Source organism: Perissodus microlepis, chromosome 20 (genome assembly GCF_051167445.1).
Source record: "Perissodus microlepis isolate ML-2025 ecotype Zambia chromosome 20, ASM5116744v1, whole genome shotgun sequence".
In the NCBI taxonomy this organism is placed as follows: domain Eukaryota; kingdom Metazoa; phylum Chordata; class Actinopteri; order Cichliformes; family Cichlidae; genus Perissodus; species Perissodus microlepis.
The window spans coordinates 18,365,869-18,391,448 of NC_140480.1; the positions used below are offsets into that span (position 1 = coordinate 18,365,869).

The 25,580-nt window shown below is 39.3% G+C and overlaps 2 protein-coding genes across 2 annotated transcripts; one reads left to right on the top strand and one right to left on the bottom strand.

Annotated features, from left to right (window-relative positions):
- Positions 1 to 826: 826 nt before the first annotated feature.
- Positions 827 to 13,315, top strand: LOC146364374 (histone-lysine N-methyltransferase SUV39H1-like). The gene is made up of 6 exons (XM_084916373.1): positions 827 to 879; positions 1,569 to 1,714; positions 3,522 to 4,181; positions 9,561 to 9,707; positions 9,931 to 10,060; positions 10,801 to 13,315. Exons 1-6 carry the CDS (start codon positions 861 to 863, stop codon positions 10,932 to 10,934), a joined length of 1,236 nt encoding a protein of 411 aa, XP_084772499.1. The 5' UTR covers positions 827 to 860; the 3' UTR covers positions 10,935 to 13,315.
- A 2,040-nt stretch (positions 13,316 to 15,355) lies between these two features.
- On the bottom strand, positions 15,356 to 24,943 carry gpr173 (G protein-coupled receptor 173). Its single transcript, XM_084916379.1, has one exon. It carries the CDS (start codon positions 24,825 to 24,827, stop codon positions 23,643 to 23,645), a length of 1,185 nt encoding a protein of 394 aa, XP_084772505.1. The 5' UTR covers positions 24,828 to 24,943; the 3' UTR covers positions 15,356 to 23,642.
- Between the last annotated feature and the right edge of the window lie 637 nt (positions 24,944 to 25,580).

The following is a 25,580-nucleotide window of genomic DNA, read 5'->3' on the forward strand; positions in this document are numbered from 1 at the left end:
AGTGTAGAAAATGGAAGTCAGCCAGGACAACTCATGAAACATCTGCTGACATCTGGTTGAATTCAGTTGTTTACATCCACAAAGAGCAGCAGGTTAATTGATCACAGCCTTTACACTAAGAAAATCTACTGGACATCTCCATAGACATTTTTGTTATTTAGGATTATTTTCTCCACACTGAGGCATTAGATTTTAGGGTCTCCCCCACCTGCTAAATCCCATTTTGACCTCTTTCCTACTCATTTCCCTTTTAAAGGCAAAGACGCCCTCTATAATGTAGACAACAGAAAATAGAGCTACAATTTATTTTCATTTTTTTTTCTCTGCTCATATTCTACTTAACTGATTCAAGTTGAGTGCATTTATTAGAAATAAAATTTAGACTGAAGTAAAGTTTGTATTCCTATCTACTAATATGATTACATTATTACATTAATATAGCACAGGGTTCAGCTTTGCATAAAAATTGTTGGTAGAAACGTTTTCCAAGGACCTACTTTTACTTTCTTACTTTAAGTACATTTCAGAGCATGTACTTTTTCGCTTTTACTTAAGTAAATAAGTTGAATACTCCAATAAAAGTTGTACTTTTATTGGAGTATTTTTCAACACTTAAGTACAGAATGTCTGGACCGGAGAGAAGAAAAAGGAAATCAGCTGGCAGACTCACTCAAATGTGAATCCATTGTACTGGCTGTACTGTATCTGTTGTCTTCCGGCGTGCCCGCCGGACTACTTCTCTAAGCCAATCAGAACGCTCACAGAGGGCGCTCATCCAATTAGCTGCCGCTACGATCTCTGTGACGTAAGGCCTTTCTGACCAATGTAGCTTATCCTATTTTGGCGGCTGTGCGGAAAACATGGCGGAAAATTTGAAAGGTAATACATAAGGACTGTTATTTCATTTAATTTTACACTATCTAGTTAATATTTGCGGTTACCTGGTTGTGTCTATGTCCTTTAAATAGCTCGAATATGCACATTTTTCTACCTTCGGATTCACGCAGTTTTAACTTAAGCGCTGGGCTTTTACATCGCGGTTATTCTATGAAAGCCAATAGTTCGAAGTACGGGTGCAGTTTAATAAAAGCGGTCTTTTTGTCCAAATAGTCGACTCGTGAACTCAGTAACTTGGATTAAGCTCAGCTTTCTGTGTATTCCAGGTAGCAGACCGTAGCCGCTGTGTTGAAGTGAGCGGAGGAGTTAGCGGTGCTATTGCACGGTGCTCGGTAGCGCTGAGCTTGAGGCGCCATGTAACGCTTCGGGAATGTTTAAATGGCACATTGTGGGTCTTTGGACGAACGTGGATGCAACTCTTTAAAAGGATTCTAGTTTCGGGCCCCCTGTACCGGCATGACATTTGATTTAAAACATACGCTGTTTCACACAGCTATACTTTGGCTGTCCATTTGCACAAATGCACAAAGCCCAGCAGTAAACCGTGTGTGCTGTCACCGTGCAGTGTTTGGCGGTAGGAAGCTGAGTCAGGTTAAAAATGAATTTATTCCTTACTTTCCACTGTCAGAAAAAGACTGGGCACTGTCAGTTAAAGGTGTGTGGTGTGTTAGATTGCAGCGTGCCCTGCAAGATGTCCTGGGATGAGCTGGAAGCCATGTGTCGAATGGAGAAACTCCAGTGTCAAGAGCTTGGAGTTAGCAGAGCCAACGTCAATGAATACGAGGTTGAATTCCTATGTGACTACAAGAAGACTAAGGTATGATATCGACTAAGGTATGATATGGATTGTTGGCAACTTAGACTCTTGTTAGTGTGAAGTTAGGGAAGGTTTCTGGGTTTGTTTTCGAAGAAAAATAAATTCCTAGTAAATATTTTGGCAGTATTTTTAATGAAATCAACCAGTTTAATTGTTGGACAGGGCATGCATTCACTGTTAGACATCACACAGACATGTTTGAAAGGAGTTTTATTGCAAGTACTAAAAGTACAAAATATTTTACATTCATCTACTTTATAGTGAAACATTCTGCTAGTGTGTATTCATTGTATTGTGGCATGGATAAGAGTCATTTTTCCTCTTTGCTCCACTTTGAAGGCAAATGGTCTAACCTGACATTAGAAGAAAGATGTTATAATACAGCAAGTGCTGCATAACAAACATTGTTCCTAATAGTACAAGGTAGATACCACGAGACAGTGTAACTTTGGACTGCAACAAACCATGCACTATGGTGTAAATTCCTTAAATATCTTATCTATAATCTTTTGGATTTTTGTATCATTTTGCATCATTGTATCATTTTACTATTTAGTTAGTGTATATGAGCACATTAAATACAATCTTGCATATATACAATATTACTCATGTTTCTCACTTCTTATCCCTGTTAGTTAAGTATACACCCATATGCGTCTGTACGAGCTGGCTCTTACAGTCCCGTCTCAGAACAGATTAAGGTGTTGCTAGAAGAAAACCTTTCATGTATGTGCGGTGGAAGTTTTGAGCAGGCACAATTGGATTTGAGGTGGCACTCATTTAGTCTTCTCCAAATAGTTAGAATCAATGTAATCTCAGCTAAAACATTCAACTCGATATGCTCATGGTTTCATTGTGCCTTACCTGCCTTTTTAATGTTGTTTTGTCTAGGATTTTTTTTTTCTGTAAAGCATTTTATGATTCCTGAGTGTGAAAAGCACTATATACATGGAGTACTGTGCAAAAACTCCGGAGCCACCCCTCATTTTTGTATATTTTGGGAGGAAAATAGGAAATATGTGTAGTTATTTATTCAAATGTGTGCTAACATATGAGGTTGAATGATGAGACTGAAAGTACTCTTACTGCTGGAGCTCTCCTGACCTCCTCTGAACCAAAAATGTCACATTTCCTGTCATCACACTGTCAGTCTGTAAGGGGCCTTTTCTTCCTTATTCTTTTTATTTATTTATTTTAAAGCACATGCCTTTCACATAATAAACTATCTACTATAGATTTTTTTTTTTTTTTTTTTAGGGCCGATACTTCCTGTTTAATCTCCTTGTGTCCAGTTTCCTCAAACAAGGATGCTGCACATCATGCTGAGAGTTGCCAAGTTTTCAGCTAATAGCTCTTTGACCTTGTTGCTAATAGCTATTAAATTGTCTAATGCCTGTCAAACTGTGTTACCTTTGGTATTTTTCCATAGATTCAACTCAAGAAATGGAAAATGTCTTTCTGTAACAGGGTGCCTCTGAATGAAATATTTGGGTATAAGGACTAAAAACGAATAAAAAGTCAACCATGTCTACAGAAAGACAAACACCTTCAGAAAACTGGAGAGCTACTGCTCAAGAGCACTTTAAAAAAATTACAATAAACTCTGGCTGGTTGGGAGAAAAAAAATGTGAGGGGTGCTTCCAGACTTTTGGACATGCTGTAAATATTGTACGTTTGCTTTGTGGAGATTTAGAACATCTGTGAGGTGGGACAGATGTTGCCCTTGGTATACATGGTAACAGAATAAATTAAGTTTAGGCTGAACCACTAATTGCCCCCAAAACTGACGTTATTGTGTGTGTTTCAGGAAGAGGAGTTGTACCTTGTAAAATGGAAGGGCTTTCCAGAATCAGATAACACTTGGGAACCCAAGAGGAACCTAAAATGTCCCAAACTGATGAAGCAGTTCCATCTTGACTTGGACCAGGAGCTGAGGCGCCACAAGCGACGTTGCATCCCAAAAAAGCTAGATAAAGAAGTTTCCTCATTTCTGGTCCAAAAAGCCAAACTTCGCCAGAATCTGCAGCGCTGGGAAGACCATCTGAATCATACTCGCAATCATCCAGGGCGCATTTTTGCCATGAACGAAGTGGACCTAGAGGGTCCTCCGAAAAACTTTACCTATATCAACAACTATAAAGTAGGTCAGGGCATTGTGTTAGATGAGATGGCAGTGGGTTGTGAATGCAAAAACTGTTTAGAGGAGCCAGTGAATGGCTGTTGCCCTGGGGCTTCCCTCCAACGCATGGCCTACAACGACAGAGGACAGGTCCGGATTCGGCCTGGACAGCCAATATATGAGTGCAACTCCCGCTGCAGCTGTGGGCCTGACTGTCCCAACAGAGTTGTGCAGAATGGCATCCAGTTCGATCTGTGTATCTTTAAAACGGGGAACGGCCGGGGATGGGGAGTCCGCACACTGCAGCACATCAAGAGGAACACATTTGTCATGGAGTACATTGGGGAGGTGAGACCTGTTTAGTCATTTTTTTAAAAGTGGCGTATCATGCTTCAGTGTGAAGTGTAGAGCATGACAAAAGCAGCCAGCAGCTGCTTGATGATTTGACAGATGTGATACATTAATTGAATCGGTTTAAAGTTTAATGATACAAGTGACAGCACTTGTTTCTGGTAACTTGCAGCTAGAAAGCAAATGAAAAGAAAGGTGTGGTGCACTAAAATAGAATCTGAATACTACTGGTATCTTTTCATACTAAGAAAATGCCCAAAGGGGTATACTTACAAATGTGAAATTGTGTATGTGCACACACACGTACATACACAGTTGTTTTCATGTCCTTGTGGGGACATCTAATTGACATAAGGCTTTCTCTAGCCGCTTAACCCTGACCATGACCTAATTGTAACCCTGACACTAAAACCACATTTTGAGTCTCAAAAATGGCTTCAAACTCCTGGGGATGGTGATTTTGTCCCAATAAGGGCTGTTGGTCCCCACAAGTATAGTAAGCTTCCAATTTTTGGTCATCACAAAAATATGTAAACAGGGTACACACACAATTTCGCATTTGTAAGCATACCCCTTTTGGCATTTTCTATCCATATCTATCTACCTGTAGATATATAGATCTATATGCCTATATATATTTACTTAGCTGATTGGTTCTTGCCATATATGAATTCTAACAGTTGTCAAATAGGGCTGTCAGCTGTGCACCAACCTGACTTCTGCACAACACACCTGATGTTCTCAACCCCATTAAGGGTGTAAGAAATTCCACAAATGAACCCTGACAAGGCACACCTGTAAGGTGAAATCATTTCAGGTGAAGGGTTTGCAGTGCTGTCAATAAGGCAAAGGGCGGCTACTTTCAGGAATCTGTAAGATATAAATGGTTTGTGTTGACAGGTCGGATTTCTCAGCATGTCTTTTTGCCATCATATGAAAGAGTAGAAACGTATGCATTATTCCAGTTGTTTTTGCTATTTCTTAATAGATTTAACAGAAAAGGCAGACTGAGAAAACCTTACTGAAGCCACTGATATCAAAACTGTGCTTGTGCAGTCTGAGCAGAGCTGAACAAAGCTTTTAAGAGATGGTCCTTCAGCATTGGGAACAAATGAGCTGCACATCTGAATAGAGGTTAAAGTACTACATTTACTAAGAATATTACAGTGATGAGACTACCATGGCTTCATTGTAGGACTTTTTTTTTTTTTTTAAAGGGATGTCATTGTTTTTAATATTGTAGTGGACTGAAACTCTTGGACTCCATGGTTTAAAAAGGGTGCACGCACTTTTTAAACCATGCACTTTTTTCTGTGCTTAATTACATAATCAGATAGGAAATACTTTTTTTTTTCTTTTCTTAAGAACGAGGAATAATAAATAGGGATGGGAGTCAAGAACTGGTTCATGTAGAGAACCAGTTCAGTAGTTCAAGTCCTTGGAATTGTTAGTCAATCATCAATTCTGCTTATTGGTTAGATTGCACTCACGCGCAGACAGCATTCTAACAAAAACCTAGCGAAGAACCCAGATTGATGTTAAAGCTGAGTGAATGCTAACCCCAGTCCAGCAGCCAGCAGTTGAACTTCAACAGGTAACAAACTGACGATCAGTGAGGCTGCAGTCTGTTTCTACCCGTTAATGTTTCACAGTGGAATCGCTGTGGCGATCACTTTAAAGTCTCTTTACTTTAAAGTGCTCCTTTCATCTTTTGATCTCTGTGGTCAACACTAGACCTTTAACAAAGAAAAGATCATAGCAACAAAACAGGATATCAACCAATAATTCATGAGACAAAAACAAATGAAATTAAACAGGCGCTCTTTTGTGCTTATAAAAATTGTAAAATAAAAAAATGGTATGAACTCAAAAGTCTAAATAGTGACTATAAAAATGACTGACCAAGAACAGTCTCATTCCCTGGCTTGTTTGAAAATCCCACTGTTGACATATTTTTCCCTGTATATAAACATACATACGCAGTGTGCCAGGTAAAAAAATTTCCATTTGGGAGGGGGATTTAATGATGCATTTGCAGCATGTGATTTAAAAAACAAAAACCTCAGTGAATTACGTGCATACAGCTTAATATTTCCATGGCAACTTATACTCCAATGGTTACGATAAACCCATTTTAACCATCGTACATGGAAAAACCCGCGGTACATCGAGGATGACATGTCGCCCAGACCCAGGATCAATTAACCAAAGGGATGAAAAGGGGTGCAGGAAGGGTGGAGTGGTAGATTAGGATTGCAAATTGAAGATGGAAGTACCTGGTTAGACAGTGGTTGTTTTCTTTTTTTTGTTTGTTTGTTTTAATGAGAGAGGACATGCAGAAGGTTGGTGTGACAACAGGATGCTGTGGTAGGGTGAGATAAAGCCAGGTGATCGACTTTGGTGAACAGCAGCATTGAAAGCAGTAGCAATATCAGTCCCAATGATCCCAAACAGACAGTATAAAACATCCACTTAGCTTTCTGGTCAGAAAAACAGTGCCTTAGACCTGCATAGGGCCATCAGACAGTCATAGTTGTGGTCCTATAGAAGTGTATGGGAAAGTGGCTTCTGTTTAGACCTCTGTAAACACTTTACAGTTCATAGGCTAAGTCACTCAGTCTGGTACTATAAGGTCATTAAGATAAGATGGGGCCTGATTATTTAAGACCTTGTATGTGAGGAGCAGGATTTTGAATTCTGGATTTAACAGGGAGCCAATGAAGGGAAGCCAATACAGGAGAAATCTGCTCTCTCTTTCTAGTCCCTGTCAGTACTCTTGCTGCAGCATTTTGGATTAACTGAAGGCTTTTCAGGGAGTTTTCAGGACATTTTGATAATAATGAATTACAGTAGTCCAGCCTGGAAGTAATAAATGCATGAACTAGTTTTTCAGCGTCACTCTGAGACAGGATATTTCTAATTTTAGAGATATTGCACAGATGGAAGAAAGCAGTCCTACATATTCGTTTAATATGTGCATTGAAGGACATACCCTGGTCAACTGATTCCAAGTTGATTGATTCCAAATCAAGGCCAAATTATAGTAAATAGTCAGTAGACATGGGAACACAAATACTAGCTGTCATTCACGTTCACATAATTTTATTCTAAAAGTTGTAATTTTGAGATTACTAAAGTATCTTGGTAAATGGACTTGTTCTTATATAGTGCTTTTCTACTCTGAGCACTCAAAGTGCTTTATACAATTAATTCATTCACTTGTACTTGGGTTCAGGAGGTGTTGGGAAAGCTGAGCTTACTTTCTCTAGCCACACCCAGGCCTGATTACTGCCACACCTGTTCTCAATCAAGAAATCACTTTAATAAGTCCTGCCTGACAAAGTGGAGTAGGCCGGCAGATCCTCAAAAGCCAGACGTCATGCTGTGATCCAATGAAATTTAGGAACAAATGAAAACCAAATTGAGATCTCTCAGTCTAGAAAAGTTTATAAAATTATTTCTGAAGCTATGGGAGTCCAGCAAACCACACTCAGAGCCATTATCCACAAATGGCGACAACAGTGGTGAACCTTCTCAGGAGTGGCTAGCTGACCAAATTTACCCCAAGAGTGTAGTGGCAACTCATCCAAGAGGTCACAAAAGGCCTCAGAACAACATCTAAAGAAATGCAGGCCTCACTTGACTCAGTTAAGATCAGTTTGCGTCACTCCATCATAAGAAAGAGACTGGGCAAAAATAGCCTGCATGGCAGAGTCACAAGACAAAAACCACTACTGAGCAAAAAGTAACATAAAGGCCCATCTCATGTCAGAAAACATCTCGATGATCAAGACTTTTGGGAAAATACTCATCTGGTGTAAAGGTAACCCAGCATTTTAGAAAAAGAACATCATACCAACAGTAAATTATGGTGGTGGTAATGTGATGGTCTGGGGCTATTTTGCTGCTTCAGGAACTGGAAGACTGGGTGTGGTAAATGGAACCATGAATTCAGCAAGTCCACCTCTGAATGCGCTAAACACCTTCATTTAGAAACTGCATTTTGTGTTTATTTGTGTTATCTTTGTTTAATATTTACATTTTTTAATGATTTGAAACATTTAAGTGTGACAAACATACATAAAAAGTTGGAAATTAGGAAGAGGGCAAACACTTTTTCACACCACTGTGGGTGCTGTATATGATCAGCACGTCATAACCATCCTCATTTGTTAAAGATGTTTGAACCCTGCCTTGCTATAAAGCAGTATTGCCAACTACTGCCACCCTGGTTTCATCACAAATCCAGCATGTCTTGTTCTTAGTACAGGAGTACACGTCCGCTCGTCATACATTGCCACCTAGTGGCAGAAGTTTTAGTTCATTTGTGTACATAGTTTTTTATTTATTTACTTTTCCTCCAAAGAAGCTACAACTTTTGCTTTAGCATCATGTTCACGTTTTTGTCCAACATGTGACACACACGTGTTTCCAATCATGTTAATTCAGATGCCAATATAAATAAAAAACAAATTTAAAAATTAATTTGTGACATTATAAGTTATAACCTCTGATGTATTAGCAGAATTATTCTGCTATCTAAACAGTGTATAGTGATGCTATCCATAAAGAAATGTAATGCTGGCAGTTTAATGCTGATACAAAATGTTGTAAATTGTTTGAATGTACAAAATTATTCAAAACCATGCAAAAATATTAGTAACCTCTTTTAATTTTCCAAAACACTCTGTGAGCCTGTTTTGGGTTAAGTTTTGAATGTTGGTGAAATTCTAGATTACAGAAAGATTCTGCTAAATCTGTGTGTTAACATTACAGCCCACACCTCAAAACTACAGCCTGAATCACAGACAACTTGAGTTGACTGTTGTCTTCAATTAGCACTAGATACATAAAAATTGAACTGAAAAATAGAATTGTATTGGTTTATATGTGATTTTAATCCAACTATGCTCATTTGCACAGTAAATAAAACTGTGCTGTATACGGAGCAGCAGCAGGAGACAGATATTGATTAAATATCTATTCACTCATGCAAATGACAGCCTTCTATTAAGAAAAACAACTCCTCTTATTTCTTAGCAGGTACTCATTTTACAGTCATCTGGTGGTTACACTGACATGGTGTTTTCAGAATCAGAATACTTTATTAATCCCTAAGGAAATTATCTGGGTTACAGTTGCTCCAAGACAGTAACAGTAAAAGACAAAACTATTTAAACAATGCAATATGTTACAGATTTACAAATGTAAGAAATGGCACTCATATTTACAAATCACTCAATTAGAGGTGATTATTGATATGAAGAATCTTATCAGAATTAGTTTTAGCACGGATGCATCAACCAGGCATGCAGCCTGTTACAGTTGCTCCTGCTTTTTCTTTTCTTTCTTATGGCTTTGTTTTGTTTCCACAAGATTATCACCACAGATGAAGCAGAGAGAAGAGGTCATATATATGATCGCCAGGGCTCTACGTACCTCTTTGACCTGGACTATGTCGAGGACGTGTACACAGTGGATGCAGCTCACCTAGGAAACATTTCTCATTTTGTCAACCACAGCGTGAGTGCCTATGAACATGTGTCTGTCTTTGTCCATTCTCAACCATTTGTAAATGACCACAGTTTCTCCAACATGTCTCATTAAAAACAAAAGCTTTTAATATTGATGTATATTGACCAGCATGCATAGCAACACATGTACTACCAGACTGCAATTTTTCAAATATGAAAGCAGAGTCAGTGCGAACAAAAAGCTCCTGAAAAACCTTCTGTTCCTTTTGCAGTGTAACCCTAACCTGCAGGTATACAACGTGTTCATTGACAACATCGACGAAAGGCTTCCGAGAATTGCGTTATTTTCAACACGTGCTATCCGAGCAGGAGAGGAGCTCACCTTTGACTACAAAATGCAAAGTAAGTAAATTGACTGAGCAAATTTGAGTCATATGTATTTTGGCACAAATACTGACCTTAACCAGACTTTAAGGTGCACTCAGAAGACTACAGAACTAAATAAATCAAGTTCTGTCACCCACTGGTGAAATATGTTTATATTTAAGCTCACTAGTCTCTCCTGGAATTTACATAAGAACTCATAGAGTGTGAGTTGTGGTGCCTGGAGCCCGAACATTTTAATCCTGTAGGTTTCAGGGTGGGGGCTGTATTGATCAGATTGAGGATTCATGATCTAGAAGTCTCTGAAGCCTGGTCAGCCTCTCATACTAGTTTGTTTTTCTTGCACCGTTCAGTTTTTGTGGTGTGGAGTGGCTGCCACCAGGGGAAACTAATGTGTACTTAATCTGCAGTAGCTTTTGGGTTCATGTCATTCAGTAATAGGATCCAAGCCTCCCCAAATGTTAATCACACTGATCTCATTGTTCTGAGATCAGTGTGATCAACGTATATGCTGCTGCTGGCTCACAGCAGAGCATCAGTGTTTCTGAGCCATGTTTTTTTTTTTTACTTGTTGTTTTTCATGTATATGAGTTTGGTGTGTTAAATGTGGATAAATCTGTCATTTCTTTGTGTGTGTTTGTTTCACTTTTTCCTTTGTGCAGCACTTTTATCAACCTGTGTTGTTTTTAACTGTGCTTATATATAAACTGATTAATTTCACATGGGAGTTAACCAGCCTGAATTCTGTGTCTTTCTAGTTGATCCAGTTGATACAGAAAGCACCAAAATGGATTCCAGTTTCAGTCTAGCTGGGCTTCCTGGCTCTCCAAAGAAGAGGGTTCGAGTGGAGTGTCGGTGTGGATCAGACTCATGTCGAAAATATCTGTTCTGACAAGGACCTGTGGGGAAAAATGTACAGTTATGGTTTTTTTTTTTTTTATTATGAAAGATGAAATCCCAACTTCACTTTTACATTTATGAACAAGGCAGACTCTTAAGATGGAAACCACAGTCCAGCTTCAAATCTGTGAAGTGTGTGTGTATTACAAGTGCTTAATTACAGCGACATATTTTTTTTTTTTGTCCTCTTTTAGCTCCAAAATAGATTTGAAACAAAAAAGTGATTAGCTTGTATTCTAGTTCATAAATGTACAAGTTCCTCTGTGACTGTCTGCAACAGGTTTATTACTGCTTGGCACTGGCCAAGTCTGGTGGGCAGAAAGAGCAGCAGTCGGTCTATTATTTTTTTAAAATCTGGATCATTCTTTTGTCTTTTTTTCTTTGGGTCAAAATTATTTATAGGAACAAATGTTAGGAATCTGCACACTGTTGACGAGCTGTGAAATGGCTGCAGTGTAATGCTGTTAGGCTGACAGGCTCCGGCTGGTATTCTTTATGATGGTCTCTACACTTCCACGCTTTTGCGTGTGCTGGTAATCAAAACATTGGCTCCAGTGCTTTAGGATATACCATTTATTTATTCTGCGTTTTTAGTTCTGTTTGACTAAAGAGGTATGCAATCACGACAGGTTTCAGACAACAGTCACCACAGTGAATATATAATAATTGAGATGGAACACAACCGTAGCCAAAACTGGGTTTGGTTTGGCTGTACTGCAGTTTGTTCTGAGCCATGTCCGTGTTCCCTCATGCTGTTTCTTAATATGCATGTTGTTTATTTCAGTCATGGTGTTTGACACTCCAGATGTTGGCCGAGTCAACAGTGTACAGTATATAAGGCTCGATCCTACTGTGTTTGCACTGCTGCTAGGCCAAGACCAATAATGGCCTGCCAACATGGAGTCGCATACAGCTGGTAGATGGGTTTTCAGTAAGCTAGAACAACAGATGCATGCAATGTGTTGTCAAAGTGTCTGTGACTGTTCTAAATGTGTGCACTAGAAGCTGTGGAGGTATATGTGCAGTTTTGCTTGCAACTGCTTTATCTTAAGTCTCCCTTCATGAACTCTCCTCCTCTAGTCTAAATAATATGAACTGTATAAGAAAGAACAGTAGAGGAAACTTTACTTTCTGCTTTCAGACATTTATGGTTTAATCGGATAAAAGGACACATGCTTGTAAAGAGAGCATGATGCTGTGTTTTCTCTATCAGTCTCACCACTATGCACAGGCTGACATGGTGGCTTTCAGCACAGCATGCTGTGCACATCTTCCCATTAACAAGGTAAGTTAAATCTGCACCTGTGCACAGAACGAGAAGCTCCGTGCTTCTTTCACTAACAGCTACACAGGTGGATGAAGGTTGGGACAATACACTGGTCTGTTTTCTGGATATGGTTTATTATTTTATGCCTGATTATTTTTATTGTAAAGAATCTTTGTATGGTTTTACACATGTCAGCGCAAATTCTCTACTTTCTGCCAAAGAAACGGATTCCCTGGAAACTGGTTTATAGACATTATTTTGAATAAAGTATTCATGTACTGGGTATACATGAGAGCATTTTAGTGAACTGCTCTTCTGGCAGCCCAGGGGTATTGTAACTCTCAGTGTACTTTTTTTTGTTTTAAATAAATGGTCAGTAGCTGATTATTTTACAGTTTTGATATTTAAGCGTTTTAGTTATCAATACTTGTTTTTATCATTGTGACATTCTGATAGATGGAGAACAAAAGCCGTGCTAATAAATGGTGCATTTGTATCCAATGGGAGTGGTTTGTTCCAGGATATTAATATTTTGATGAGAATATAAATTATGTCCTAAAGAAATCATGTGGTTACAGTTCCTCCAAGGCAATAAGAATAGCAACACACTGAACTAAATTAAATAATATATTGCAAAGTTACAAAATAGAAGGAATATCTCTAGTTTATACAAATAGCTCAATTATAAATATTCAGAAAATTGCAGATATATAATATAAAGAAGAAGCCAGCCAAAACACATGAGATAGCAATGGAATGCCCAGGATGTCCTCTATTTAGTACATCAGGACTTAGTACGGTAGCTCACGTAAGTCAAAAGATATAGGCCAAAACAAATGTCCATTACAAAGGACATAAATAAATAGGCTGGTTCTCAGGAGGATCACCCACTAAAATAATCAAAACATCCTGGGATTGCGCCGGTTCTGCCTATTCTGGTCGAATGACACAAATTCTAAAGACTGTTTTTGCTATGGCACAGGCAGCGCTTTCATTAACATCCTGTAACAAAACAAATTTTAAAAAAAAAATTAAAGAATTATTTTTCACTAATGCATACCATTTAAAGCAGTCAATTTAATAAGGTATAATTTGAAACTAAGGGGAAAAGTGTTGCATGCATTTTCTGAGTGACTAAGTTGTAAAAGCCTTATTTTTTTTTTTGAAATGCATGAGAAAATCCCATTAACTTAAACTGAAACTGTGCATGATTCAGTTCTGTGTGCACCTTAACCAGTTTCTGTAGATCTTAATTGATCCAGTGAAAACCAGTGAAGTTGCACACAGAATTGGATCACGCCATACTTTACAGCATACAACTCAATTTTTGTTTTAAAGTTAGGGCACAGGGTGAAATTTAAATAAAATAAGAATACATTGATTTACAAATTTCATAAACCCATATTTTGTTTAGAAATAAACACAAACTACATCAAACATTGTGAGTGAGAAAATTTACCATTATAAGAAACATATTAGCTCATTTTGAACTTGATGAACTGTCCTGCCTATGGTCTATACCTTTCACTAATTGATACCACTTGATTCAATACAATATGAAAAATACAACGAAGACAAAGCAGGACTTTAGGGCAACTAGAATTCTCCATCAGACAAAACATTATCAGCTGCTCTCCTTAGTCCATGGATATTTCCAGATGGGATGCTACACAATAGGAAACTTTGTACCTTTGTTGTAATGTTTTTCTTAAAATAAAAATGTAAAGAAGAAGATATATTTTGTGGGTTCTATAGTGAATAAAACACGGGTTTATCTTACGTTGAATGTCCTGTGTTTAAACCCAGCCTCTGGCTGGGACCTTTCTGTTTGGAGTTTTCATGTTCTCACAGTGAATGCGCGGGTTCCTTCTGGGTACTCTGACACGCCTATTATTTTCTGTTCAAACATGTACAACAATCAGCAAGTTCCCAAAACAATCCAAAATCCTTTGGAACAGTGGCAAGGACAGCTAAACATGCACCAGCAAATCCATCCAACACAGTTTTATATGTGAACAGGATAATTGTGCAACACAGTTATTTTGAAAGTTAACTTTTTAAAGGTCAGATAATGTTGCCTGTGTGTCAGACTGAAACACATTTTTTTTTTACCAATTTGATAACTTACTTTATTATTCTTCAAAACAGAAATTGACCATCCAATAGTAAAGTCTCTTTAATTCTTAATCAAAAATATAATAAAAGTATAAATCTAATTAATATGATTGATGAGAAATTTAGTTTGAGTAATGAAAATTATTCTAGTGTCTGGATTTTTTGTGTGTAGACATGATCACACACGATCACGTGATCATCCTTGGCTGATTAGTGTTCCCTTGAGGCCACTGAATTAAACCTAGTCATATTCAAAAAGCACTGATCTATAGGGGAGTTACTGGAACACGCGTGGCTGGTAGAAGACAGGGCCTGCAAGGGTACTCGCTATGTTCTTTTTTTTTTTTCTTTTTTTTTTTTATCCGAGTAGGTGGGGTAGACATCCGGAGGACAGAGGCAGAATAAACTGGGCGAGTTCCCTTGCCCATCAGCTCCATCCAAGCTCTGTGCTGCCTACTCGATAATACTCCTAGGATCAGAGAACAAACTATTTAAACAGAGAGCTGATTCAGACTTCCTGTATTGGGGTGCTGGTTCCACAGATCAACAAAAGTTAATTTAACCTTTGTTAAAGTTAAGTTATATAAGTCTGCAAAGCTACTAGAATTCACAGTGCAAGATGGAAACCACTGGCTACACTAAAGAACAGGAAAATATGTAAAAGCACAGCTCTCAAAAAAACAACAACAAAGACAAACTTTGAGCAGATGAAACCAAGTTTCGGGAACAGGATATGATTACATCACTTACAGGCGAGTTTTACCACTTCATATTAGGACTCACATTTTTGGAGGTTTTAAACAATTAGCTGAACAAAGTGTAGAAGTTAGCTTAAAACACAAATTCTCAGCAAATGAAACTAAATATATTTGCTGGTTTTTATAGTTTTTGATGAACTGTCAGAATAGTTGTGCTGCCCACGATGATCACCACCATCACTGTTCGTCAGCTATAGCAAAGCTGAGCGCAGTATGAAATCATCACATCAGAGCAAACTGTGTTGATACCAACTACTCATAATCATAACCATGTTCTCATTGTTTCAAGTATATAATTTATTCTCATTACAAAACCAACAACAGAAATCATAACTTGCCAGAGACATGCATATGGCTCAATCACCTATTTTTCCTCTTTTAAATACAGAACATGGGAAACCAACCACTGTGCCACATGATTTGTGGTGGTCAGAAGAAAAATCCTTTTACAGCCTTTAAGTATTTTAATTGTAAGATATGAAGAAGAACCAATCAGGATAATTTGGGGTCATCTTTCAAAGATAGCAACCTTTTGACCCCTTTTTGATGTAAAAGTGATGCCATGTGTATATTTTAGAATTCTAGTTGAAAATGACTTTACTTTATAATTAAACATTCAGGATAAGGCCAGATTTGTGCACTGGGAAAGACTGGATGCTTGATCTTGAGCTCAAGCTTCATAGATTTTTCCTAGATACATACACAAACAAAAAACAAACAAAAACTAAAAAACATTCAATTAATAACATGTTTTGAAAAAGGACTTAAAAGTCATTGGTTTGAAAACACATTCATATCTTTGTGACAGCAAAAAGGTCAACAGAGAAGTTCTGAGAAAGAATTTGCAGAAGTGATATTTCTGAAATGTGCTATGCATACGGTATGTGTTTCCTTTGTGACTTTCCTATTACATCCATGCAACCAATACATTACACATACACCCATTCACACCTGCTGATAGAAATAAACACACACACACAGCAAAACTAAGATAATCAAGAGCTTTTTCGCTGCATTTCAAAGTTACCTGTCAGTATAATACACACCAAATAGTTCAGAAGTCATAGTAAATTTACAAAAGATAATTTGCCCAAGGCAATTAAAAACAGACATGATGCACACTTTCCTGTGGCTTTGTCAAAAATGGAAATGGAAAGAGCAATCATTCCCCTTCATTCCACGGGTTGATATTCCAACGGAGAAGAACATAGAAAAACTGCAACAAACCAGATTAGACCTCACTCGTATCAACAAGTTGCAATAGAAAAGTCACTTTTCATTTTTGATGCTCTCACTTTCTGCTGGTGACTCCTCCAGCTTTTGATGGAAAGTGCAAGTGCCCAGAGTATTCCCTTTCCTTGCTCAATAACTTCAGAAGAAGAAACATTTTTATACTCTTGGCTACTCAGTTGCATTGGTTTGGTGTTTGTATGGAAGTAAGGCCATATGCCATGACAGAAACAAAGGGCTAACCACAAACACGCTTTTTACCCTCACAGGCTTAACGGCATGCCGTGATTTTAGACATGCACTGACAACACCTCTGCCCTGTGATCTCTTTCCACCTTCATAAATTGATTTATCTAGATTTAGGCAAAAATAAAGCAATAGCTATGTCTTCCAGTGTACGCTCTCTTGTAATGACTATTAGATCCAATCAGTTTTGCAATATAAATATAAAGTGGATGCTGACACTGTTTGTATCTTTATCTTTTTCAGCTGCTTTAAGGTCATTGTCAAAATGAAAATAGGGATATGAAGTGACTAGTGATACTAACATTTATACAGCGCTTTTCATTCATAGCATACATTCATATGACACATTTTTAAATATACATCAAGCACTTTATCGTTCTCACATGCTATATGTGGGCAATTTAGAATCCTCAATTAACCTAACATTCGTGTGTTTAAACGTGGGAAGATGCCAGAGCACTCCAAGGGAACCCAGACAGGCAGAGAAGGAACATGCAAACCCCACGAAGAGAGGAACGTTCTTGTTTAGCATGCCAACTTGCTATGACTTTGTGTCCTGTGTTTAAATGGGTGTCCTTGATAACTCAGCATTGCAACTAAAAATATTGACTTTGTTCTACATTTTTAAACATAAGAAATAATGAATAAAATGTTACTTTTGAGTTACTACCTCCTGATTGCGATTTTAACCTTCAAGTGACCAAGTAGATTAACTGACGAACCTAGTGCCTCACGGTTTGTCACACTGTGATTTTTTTCATTCTAAAAATGTTTACATTTTCCACAAAGATCGATTGAGGCTAATGTCTACCACAACAGGAAAGACCCCAGGTGCAGGCTGTGCAAAGATACCTCCGAGACAATCCTGCACATAACAGCAGGGTGCAGGATGCTAGCAGGCAGGGCATACATGGAACGCCAAAAGCAAGTGGCTGGAATAGTATACAGGAACATCTGTGCCAAGCATGGCCTGGAAGGTCCCAGGGTTAAAATGGGGTACACACCCTAGGGTGGTGGAGAATGACCGAGCTAACATCATATGGGACTTCCAGGTATAGATGGATAAACTGGTGATGGCTAACCAAGAGGAAGATGGCTGTAATGAAATATAGTTATACCAAGTAATAGCTACATCAGGAAGAAGGAACATGGGAAGCTGGAGAAATACCAATGTCTGAGAGAGAAGCTCAAAAAGATGTGGAGGGTGAAGGGAACAGTCCCTGTGGTAATTGGAACACTTGGGAAAGTGATCCCTAAATTGGGGGAATGGCTTCAGCAGATCCCTGGAAACAGATGTGAGGTCTCTGTTCAGAAGGGCGCAGTCCTAGGATCAGCACATGTACTGTGCAGGACCCTAAAGATCCCAGGGTTCTGGTACAAGACCCTAGCTTGAAGGATAAAGACGGTCCGCAGGGTGAGTGGGATTTTATATACACTACTGATCAAAAGTTTTAGAACACCCTAATTTTTCCAGTTATTTATTGCAATTCAAGTCGTTCAAGTACAATGAATAGCTTGAAATGGTACAAAAGTAAGTGGTGAACTGCCAGAGGTTAAAAAAAAAAAAAAGGTAAGGTTCCCCGAAACTGAAAAATAATGTACATTTCAGAATTATGCAAAAAGGCCTTTTTCAGGAGCACAAAATGGATTAACAATTTAAAGCTGTTCTGCAACAATGGAGCTTGATCAAGCCTTGAAGCTGGTGCTACTAATTCCTACAGCTGTTCCAACTTTTCTGGATTACTTCCAACCCCCTCTGTCTGCATATAAGCAGTGTTGGAACACACTGTGGTACCATACCCTCATGAGCATCAGTTGAACAGTATTATACTGCAGAAAGTAGTGTGATGGTACACAAATGGTGAGAAAAAGGCGATTAACAATGGAAGAGAGACAGACCATCATAACACTTATAAATGTTGGTCTGTCCTACAGAGAAATAATAATAATAATAATAATAATAATAATAATAATAATAATAATAATAATAATGGATTGCATTTATATAGCGCTTTTCGAGACCCTCAAAGCCCTTACAATTCCACTATTCATTCACTCTCACAATCACACACTGGTGGAGGCAAGCTACAGTTGTAGCCACAGCTGCCCTGGAGCAGACTGACAGAAGCGAGGCTGCCATATTGCGCCATCAGCCCCTCTGGCCATCCCCAGTAGGCGGTAGGTGAAGTGTCTTGCCCAAGGACACAACAACCGAGACTGTCAATCCAGTCGGCTCGAACCGGCAACCTTCCAATTACAAGACGAACTGCCAACTCTTGAGCCACGATCGCCCCAATGCAAACCGCAAAGAAAGTCAAGGTGTCAGTGAGTACAGTTTCCTTCACCATCCAAAGGCTCAGAAACAAACTGTGACCCAAAGACACAACTGAATCAGAGGACAAGTTTCTGAGAGTTAACAGCTGTGTTATAGGCGGCTGACAGGACAACAGCTTCATGCACAGCTTAACAGTGGTCGTAGTAAGAAAGTCTCAGTTTCAACTGTGAAGAGAAGACTTTGAGCTGCAAGTTTGACAGGACGAGTTGCAGCAAGAAGGCCAGACGTCAGAATAAGACAAAGAGGCTTGGCTGGGACATGAAACACCACCATTGGACTACTGAAGACTGGAAGAAGGTATTATGGACTGATGGATCAACATTTGAAATCTTTGGTTCATCACACAGGATCTTTGTACACCGTCGAGTAGGTAAAGGATGGTTCCACAGTGTGTGGTATCAACCGTCAAACATGGAGGAGGAAGTGTGATGGTCTGGGGCTGTTTTGCTGGATCCAGGGTCGGTGACTTGTACAGAGTGAGAGGCTCCCTGAACCAAAACCACAGCATTCTGCAGCACCATGCAGGACCCTCTGGTATGCACCTAGTTGGTCAGGGATTCATCCTACAGCAAGATAATGACCCAAAACACAAGTCCAAACTACGCCAGAACTACCTCAGGAACAAAGAACAAGATGGTGAGCTTGAAAACATGGAGTGTCCAGCACAGTCTCCAGACTTAAACCCCATTGAGCTGGTTTTGGATGAACTGGACAGAAGAGTGAAAGCAAAGCAACCTACAAGGTCCACATTTATGGGAACTTCTGCTACAGATATGGGAGAATATTCGATTTCTATTGTAGAAAGAAGCCATGACTGTGTTCAGCTGTTATATCAGGTGCTACTTTGATGAGTCAAAAGTTTAGAATACATTTTGGTCTATAAATTGATTTTGTTATTACATTCATTTCATTTCAGTGTGCAAAAAGACATCAAACCACAAAATTTTCAATAAAAACCTGGAAAAACTAGGGTGTTCTACAACTTTAAACCGGTAGCGTGTTTGTGTGTGTAACCAAAACTTTTACAGGACTGTATGCAGTTCTGTGAAAATTAAAAGTAACTATCAAAATGAATATAATGATATGAAGTAACAAGTAGTGCCAGTGGAAACTGTTGGCTGAAGGCAAGGAAGAGGAGAGAGGAAAGGTAGGTTAGGAGGCAGCAGGAAAGAAGGATAGGCAGGAATGTGGAGAGAGTAGGGACTCTACTGTGACTTTGGTATTTAATGGTTTGTAAGGTCTCAATGAATGTCTTGACAAGAGCCTATGAATAAAATGTATTATTGTTACTCTAAATGTAGGGAATAGAACTGGTAATGGGAGAGAGTTGACTGATATGATGAAGAGAAGGAAGGTAGATATATTGTGTGTGCAGAAGATCAGGTGGAATGGTGATAACTACAAAAGTACAGCTGAAGTGGTGAGGGAAACTGCAGAGGTGTTTGATGGAACCTCTGGACAGAGGAAAGAGGACAAGGAGACTTGGTGATGCAAAGAGCAAGTACAGTAAATTATTCAAAGGAAGAGGTTGGCAAATAAAAAGTGTGATAGTCAGGGAGACTTAAAAACTAGACAGGAGTATTGGAGCCTAGGCATACGATAAAGAGAGAGCAAAAGCAAAGAAAAAGGTTTATAGTGAGTTGTATGTGAGGAACACAACACAGAGGAATGACGAAATGAGTGAAAAGAGTCAGCTGAAAAGATGGAAGGAGTACTTTGAGGAGCTGATGAATAAAGAATCTCAGAGAGGAGGAAAGAAGTGAGAGAAGAGTGAAGAAGTACTGGTAGTGATTTTCAAGAACAAGAGTGAAGTGCAGAGCCGTAGTAATTACAGAGAGACCAAGCTTTTGGGCCACACCATGATGATTTAGGACAGAGCTAAATCATCAGAGGAGGTGACAATCAGCAAACAGCAGTATGGCTTCATGCTGAGAAAGAGCACTACAGATGCAATGTGAGTGTTGATGGAGAAGTCAGACAGGAGAAGGTCAGAAGGAGCTTCAGAGTGTCTTTGTTGTTCAGAGAAAGCAGATGATGGGGTACCAAAAGCAGAACTGTGGTACTGCGTGAGGAAATCAGGAGTAGTAGACAAGTATGTGAGGGTGGTGCAGGAAATGGGGACAGTGAGATAGTGGTGAGGTGTGCAGTAGGAGTGACAGATAAAGGTGGGGCTGGGATTACATCAGGGATCTGCACTGAGCCCCTTCCTGTTTGCAGTGGTGATGGATAGGCTGACAGCTGAGCTCAGGCAGGAGTCTGTGTGAAGTATGATATTTGCAGATAACGCAGATCTGTAGTGACAGTGGGGAGCAGGTATGAGGAATGAAAGTGAGACGGGTGGGAAGGTGAACAAGAGCAGAGGTAGTTAAGGTAGATGAGTTTATTTTCTAGCATCAACCATCCAAAGCAACAGAGAGTGCAAAAGAGAGGTGAAGAAGAGAAAGCAGGCAGGATGTTCCAAGATGAGTGTCAGGGGTGATTTGTGACATAAGATAGGAGCAAGAGTGAAAGGAAAGTTTACAAGATGCTGTTGAGGCCTGCTGTGGTGGTTTGGAGACAGAGGCACTGAGCTGGAGGTGGCAGAGCTGAATATGTTCAGATCTTCACTGAGAGTGAGCAGGGTGGACAGGATTAGAAATGAGCGCATCAATAAGTTGGTCAACAGAGGTGCAGAAGGGTGTCATGAGAGACACGTCCTGAATGGATAAGAAGTAAAAAAAATCTGTCCATAATTGAGCCTCTGGAAACTACCAAACAACGGCTCGAAACGCTGGCCACTAGGCTAAAGTGGTTAGATCCATTCAGCGTGTACTCTCAGGACAGACCCACCTAGGAGCAATAAATTGGCTACTAACAGCAGACACTTATCCAGATGAGCTAATAATTCAGATCATAAAGAATCCCCCACATTTTGTCTCAAACTAAAACCAAACAATAAATAGATATCCTTATGCCAACTTCTGCACTGTAATTTGTCACTGATCACAAGAATTATGGCGTTGAAATTATTTTACTATATTGTAAAACATCATTCACATAGTTCATATAGCTTAAACATCCTTCACTTCCATATTATTATTTTTTTTCTAACATCACTGAAACCAAAAAATTATTTCATGTATGTATTTTAAGAAATAACAGACAAGGACTGTTTAAATGTCATTTTGTTTGTACAACATGTATTTTAAATCTTTTTTGCATAAAAATGGTTGAAAACAATACTTGATGACAATAGAGCATTTCAGAATATCTAACATGGATAAAGGAAACAGTATTAGTGTGAAATACACAAACAAAATCATAAAAAAGTATTCCTGATAGCACACTCGGTCATTAGAATACCAACTGAAATAGCTTGGTCGCTTGAGGGTTAAAAATCCTGGGTTGCTATGCCTGGTAAAGTTAATTGTCTTTCTGCTTTAAAATGAAGGTGAAGCTGCTCAAGTAACAGATGCAGATGTAACTTCAGATTTGTCCTTAGGAAAAAACAAAACATGAAAAAACAAATAATTGTTCTATCTGCAAATGTTCAAAGCTTGAAAAGCATCCCCTACTGCACATTTTCTGTTGAGCTAATGAGCAACAACGAGAATATGTTTTAGGCAACACAGATTGAAGGTTTGCTTTAGTGACTAGCAAACAAACAGTGTGTTTGAGGAAAGAAAATCCTTCTGTCTGCTTTGAGATTCTGCATCAATTCTTTACGGTACATTTACTCTGCAGTGCCTGTTTTACTTTGGTTTTTATTCTGTTAGCATGTTTCTGCAGCTCCCTTTATTCTGACTTTTACAAGTCCTGCTAAAATCTGTGTTCAACAGCACACCCTCGTCATCTTTATGCATCCTCACTGATGGTTAAATCACAAAACTGAAACTTGAAAACACATCGACACCCTATAATGTGACGGCATTTTGTTGTGAGGATTGGATAACAATTCTTGGTTTCTCCAGTCTCAGTTTGTTATTTATTCATGTTTTTAAGTCAATCTAAAATGTTTCAGTTGTGAACTGTGCCATGTACCGTACCACTACAGGAGCACTAAAAGGTGTTTATGGGGTCCACTGTACCTCCATTTGATCATAAATGACCTGTTGATACTTGATTAATATGACTCAGCAACAATGTAAACACCAGCTAAATGCATTAAACAACCTTCCACATCTTTTCTCGAACTAGCGTTTGTATTTCTGGAAACTTTATGTTGTTGTGAACTAAAACTGACATTCTAATAAAACTGGTGAGTCAACACGAATGCTGGTTTGAATCTAGCTGAGCACTTTTTTACTCTCATCAGCCACTGCTGCTGGACAATCATCAGTTATTCCAGTATGATGATGACATTAAGATTCCGACTAAAAGCGGATTTATTACGTCCTTTAGGATTCTGTTTGTCACAAGTCCAACATCCTTTGTATTCAAGACTTTTCTAAATGGCATTTTTTTTTTTAAATCTTAAGCTTAGTTTATTTGTCTGTCTTGGTTTTCCCAGTGACTGCATATTATTTACATGTATGTTTCTCCTGTTATCGAAAGTCAAGATCTGACCTCATGTATGCTGTTGAATTTAGAGTGAAAATTGGTTGACAGATGGAAATACATGCTTACCATTCCAGTGTTTTAACACTACACTCACAAGTTGCCACTCACTGCTTAAAAATACCTTCCATTGCATCAAATGCCACAATAACTCAAGCACAATATACAATACATCTGTAGGCTGCCCATTTTTTTTTTCTTCATCATCTCTAGTTACATGACACAGTAAGGCTCTCGTGGCAGATGAGGTTTAGTCCTGCAGCAGGCTGGTAGGTGGGAAAGGAGCCCTTTCTTCAAGTCTTTATTAAGGAAGAAGCAGACGATAGGATTCACCCCCGCTTGGGCAAAACTCATCCACACAGTGGTGGAGAGGTACCGGTGTGGTATTGTGCAAGCCTTGACAAACACCCTCCAGTAGCAAGCTACTATGTAGGGAGACCAGAGCACCAGGAACAGTAATGTGATCACATAGAACATCCTGCCAAGCTGCTTCTCCGCTTTAAACTCCTCCATGCCTAAGAGTCGCCGGTTCTGGTTGTGCAAGTTTTGCCGTATTCCCAGCAGAGTGGGTGGCATCGGGCCCCTACCAAAACCCGCAATCCAGTTAGCAGCTGCTTGGCCTGTAGCTCCTGGCCCATGAAAGGTCCAATTCTGACTGATAGCTGGCACCATCTGGACTGGCTTCATCTTGCGGTGCTTGTACTCAAAGAGAAGTAACTTCATGTAGACGACATGTGTGGCTAGAATGAGTACAGCAAGCATTAGCATGAAGCCCAGCGTGTCATTAGCCTTGAAGTAGCGATGCTCAAAAATGCACTGGTCCTCCTCACGAATGAATTTATAGGTGCCCACATCAAAAACAGGCGGGAATGCCATTGCCACAGATAGCGTCCATACCATGCACACTACCGCCACACATGTCCAGAACGTCATGCGCTTCGAGTAAAAACGGTGGTGTGCAATGGCCATGTAGCGTGTTACACTGATGCAGAAGAGCATGAAGGCAGCATGGAAGCAGAAGAGCACTGCCATGAAGGCTACCACCTTGCAGCTCAGCACGCTGTAGGTCCACGCTGAGCCATTTTTTATAGACACCAGCACAAAGGGGAAGCAGATAGCTGAGCGAATGCTGTCTGCCAGGCACAGATCCAGGAGGAAATAGTAAGGTGCCTTATGCAGAGCCTGGTCCCGGAGTACAAGCAGAGAAACCACCAAGTTCCCCACCAGACTAATGCATATGATCAGCCCAAGTAGCACCAGTTTAATATACGTAGAGATAACGGAGGATGAACTGTCTGCTACCATGCCTTCTGCAGTAGCCACCACTGCTGCCATTGGCCCCACAGGCCCTTCACTGCTCTCATTTCCATTTGCCATCCCAAATGCCCCCCCACCCATAACACCTTTTTTTTAGACAACAAAGTCACCACTCCACCACCACCTCCCTCGTCTGCCAATCGTTCCTCCGTACTCGTGGTTGCTTCCTTTTTGTAGTTTACACTGAACAGGAACACCTCAAGACACATTGCTCCATTTCGAGCAAAGTCCCTTCGATGTTGTGACCTCTCCTCTTGCCTCTTAATCCTCACACGGGTCCTGAAAACAACCAGAAGAGATCAAGAATTAGGCGTTTGACGGCTCTTCATCAGAAATGAAAAATCATTTCAGTCACTCATGTATTACTAGCACAGATTAAAAGGACAAAACAACACATGGCTTCTTTTTCTCTAACGCAGAAACCACATTTTTGGTGGCAACGTCAAAAACATACTTAAAACATAATTCAGAAATGTTCAACATGACTTCGCCGGGAGTTTTCACGTGTTAGTCTACAAATGAGTACTGAAAATCATGACGATTGGGCCATTTCATATATAATCAACCAAATTTGAGGAGTAAAATCTCACCTGACCCCTTAAGAGTCAAATTTTTAAAAAATATTTTTTTAATTTAAGAATTGACGTGAAATCCCACAAAAAGAAAGATGTTTTCCTTGCAATTATTGCTAATGCTTGCAAGTATGAGCTTAGAGGATCTGAGGAACAAAGGACGCAGTGACAGCTTTCTTTTGTCCCTTTTATTCCTTTTACTGAACTTTAGCGGCAAATATCCATTTGCTGTGACACTTGTGTTCAGTGTCATGTACCTAAA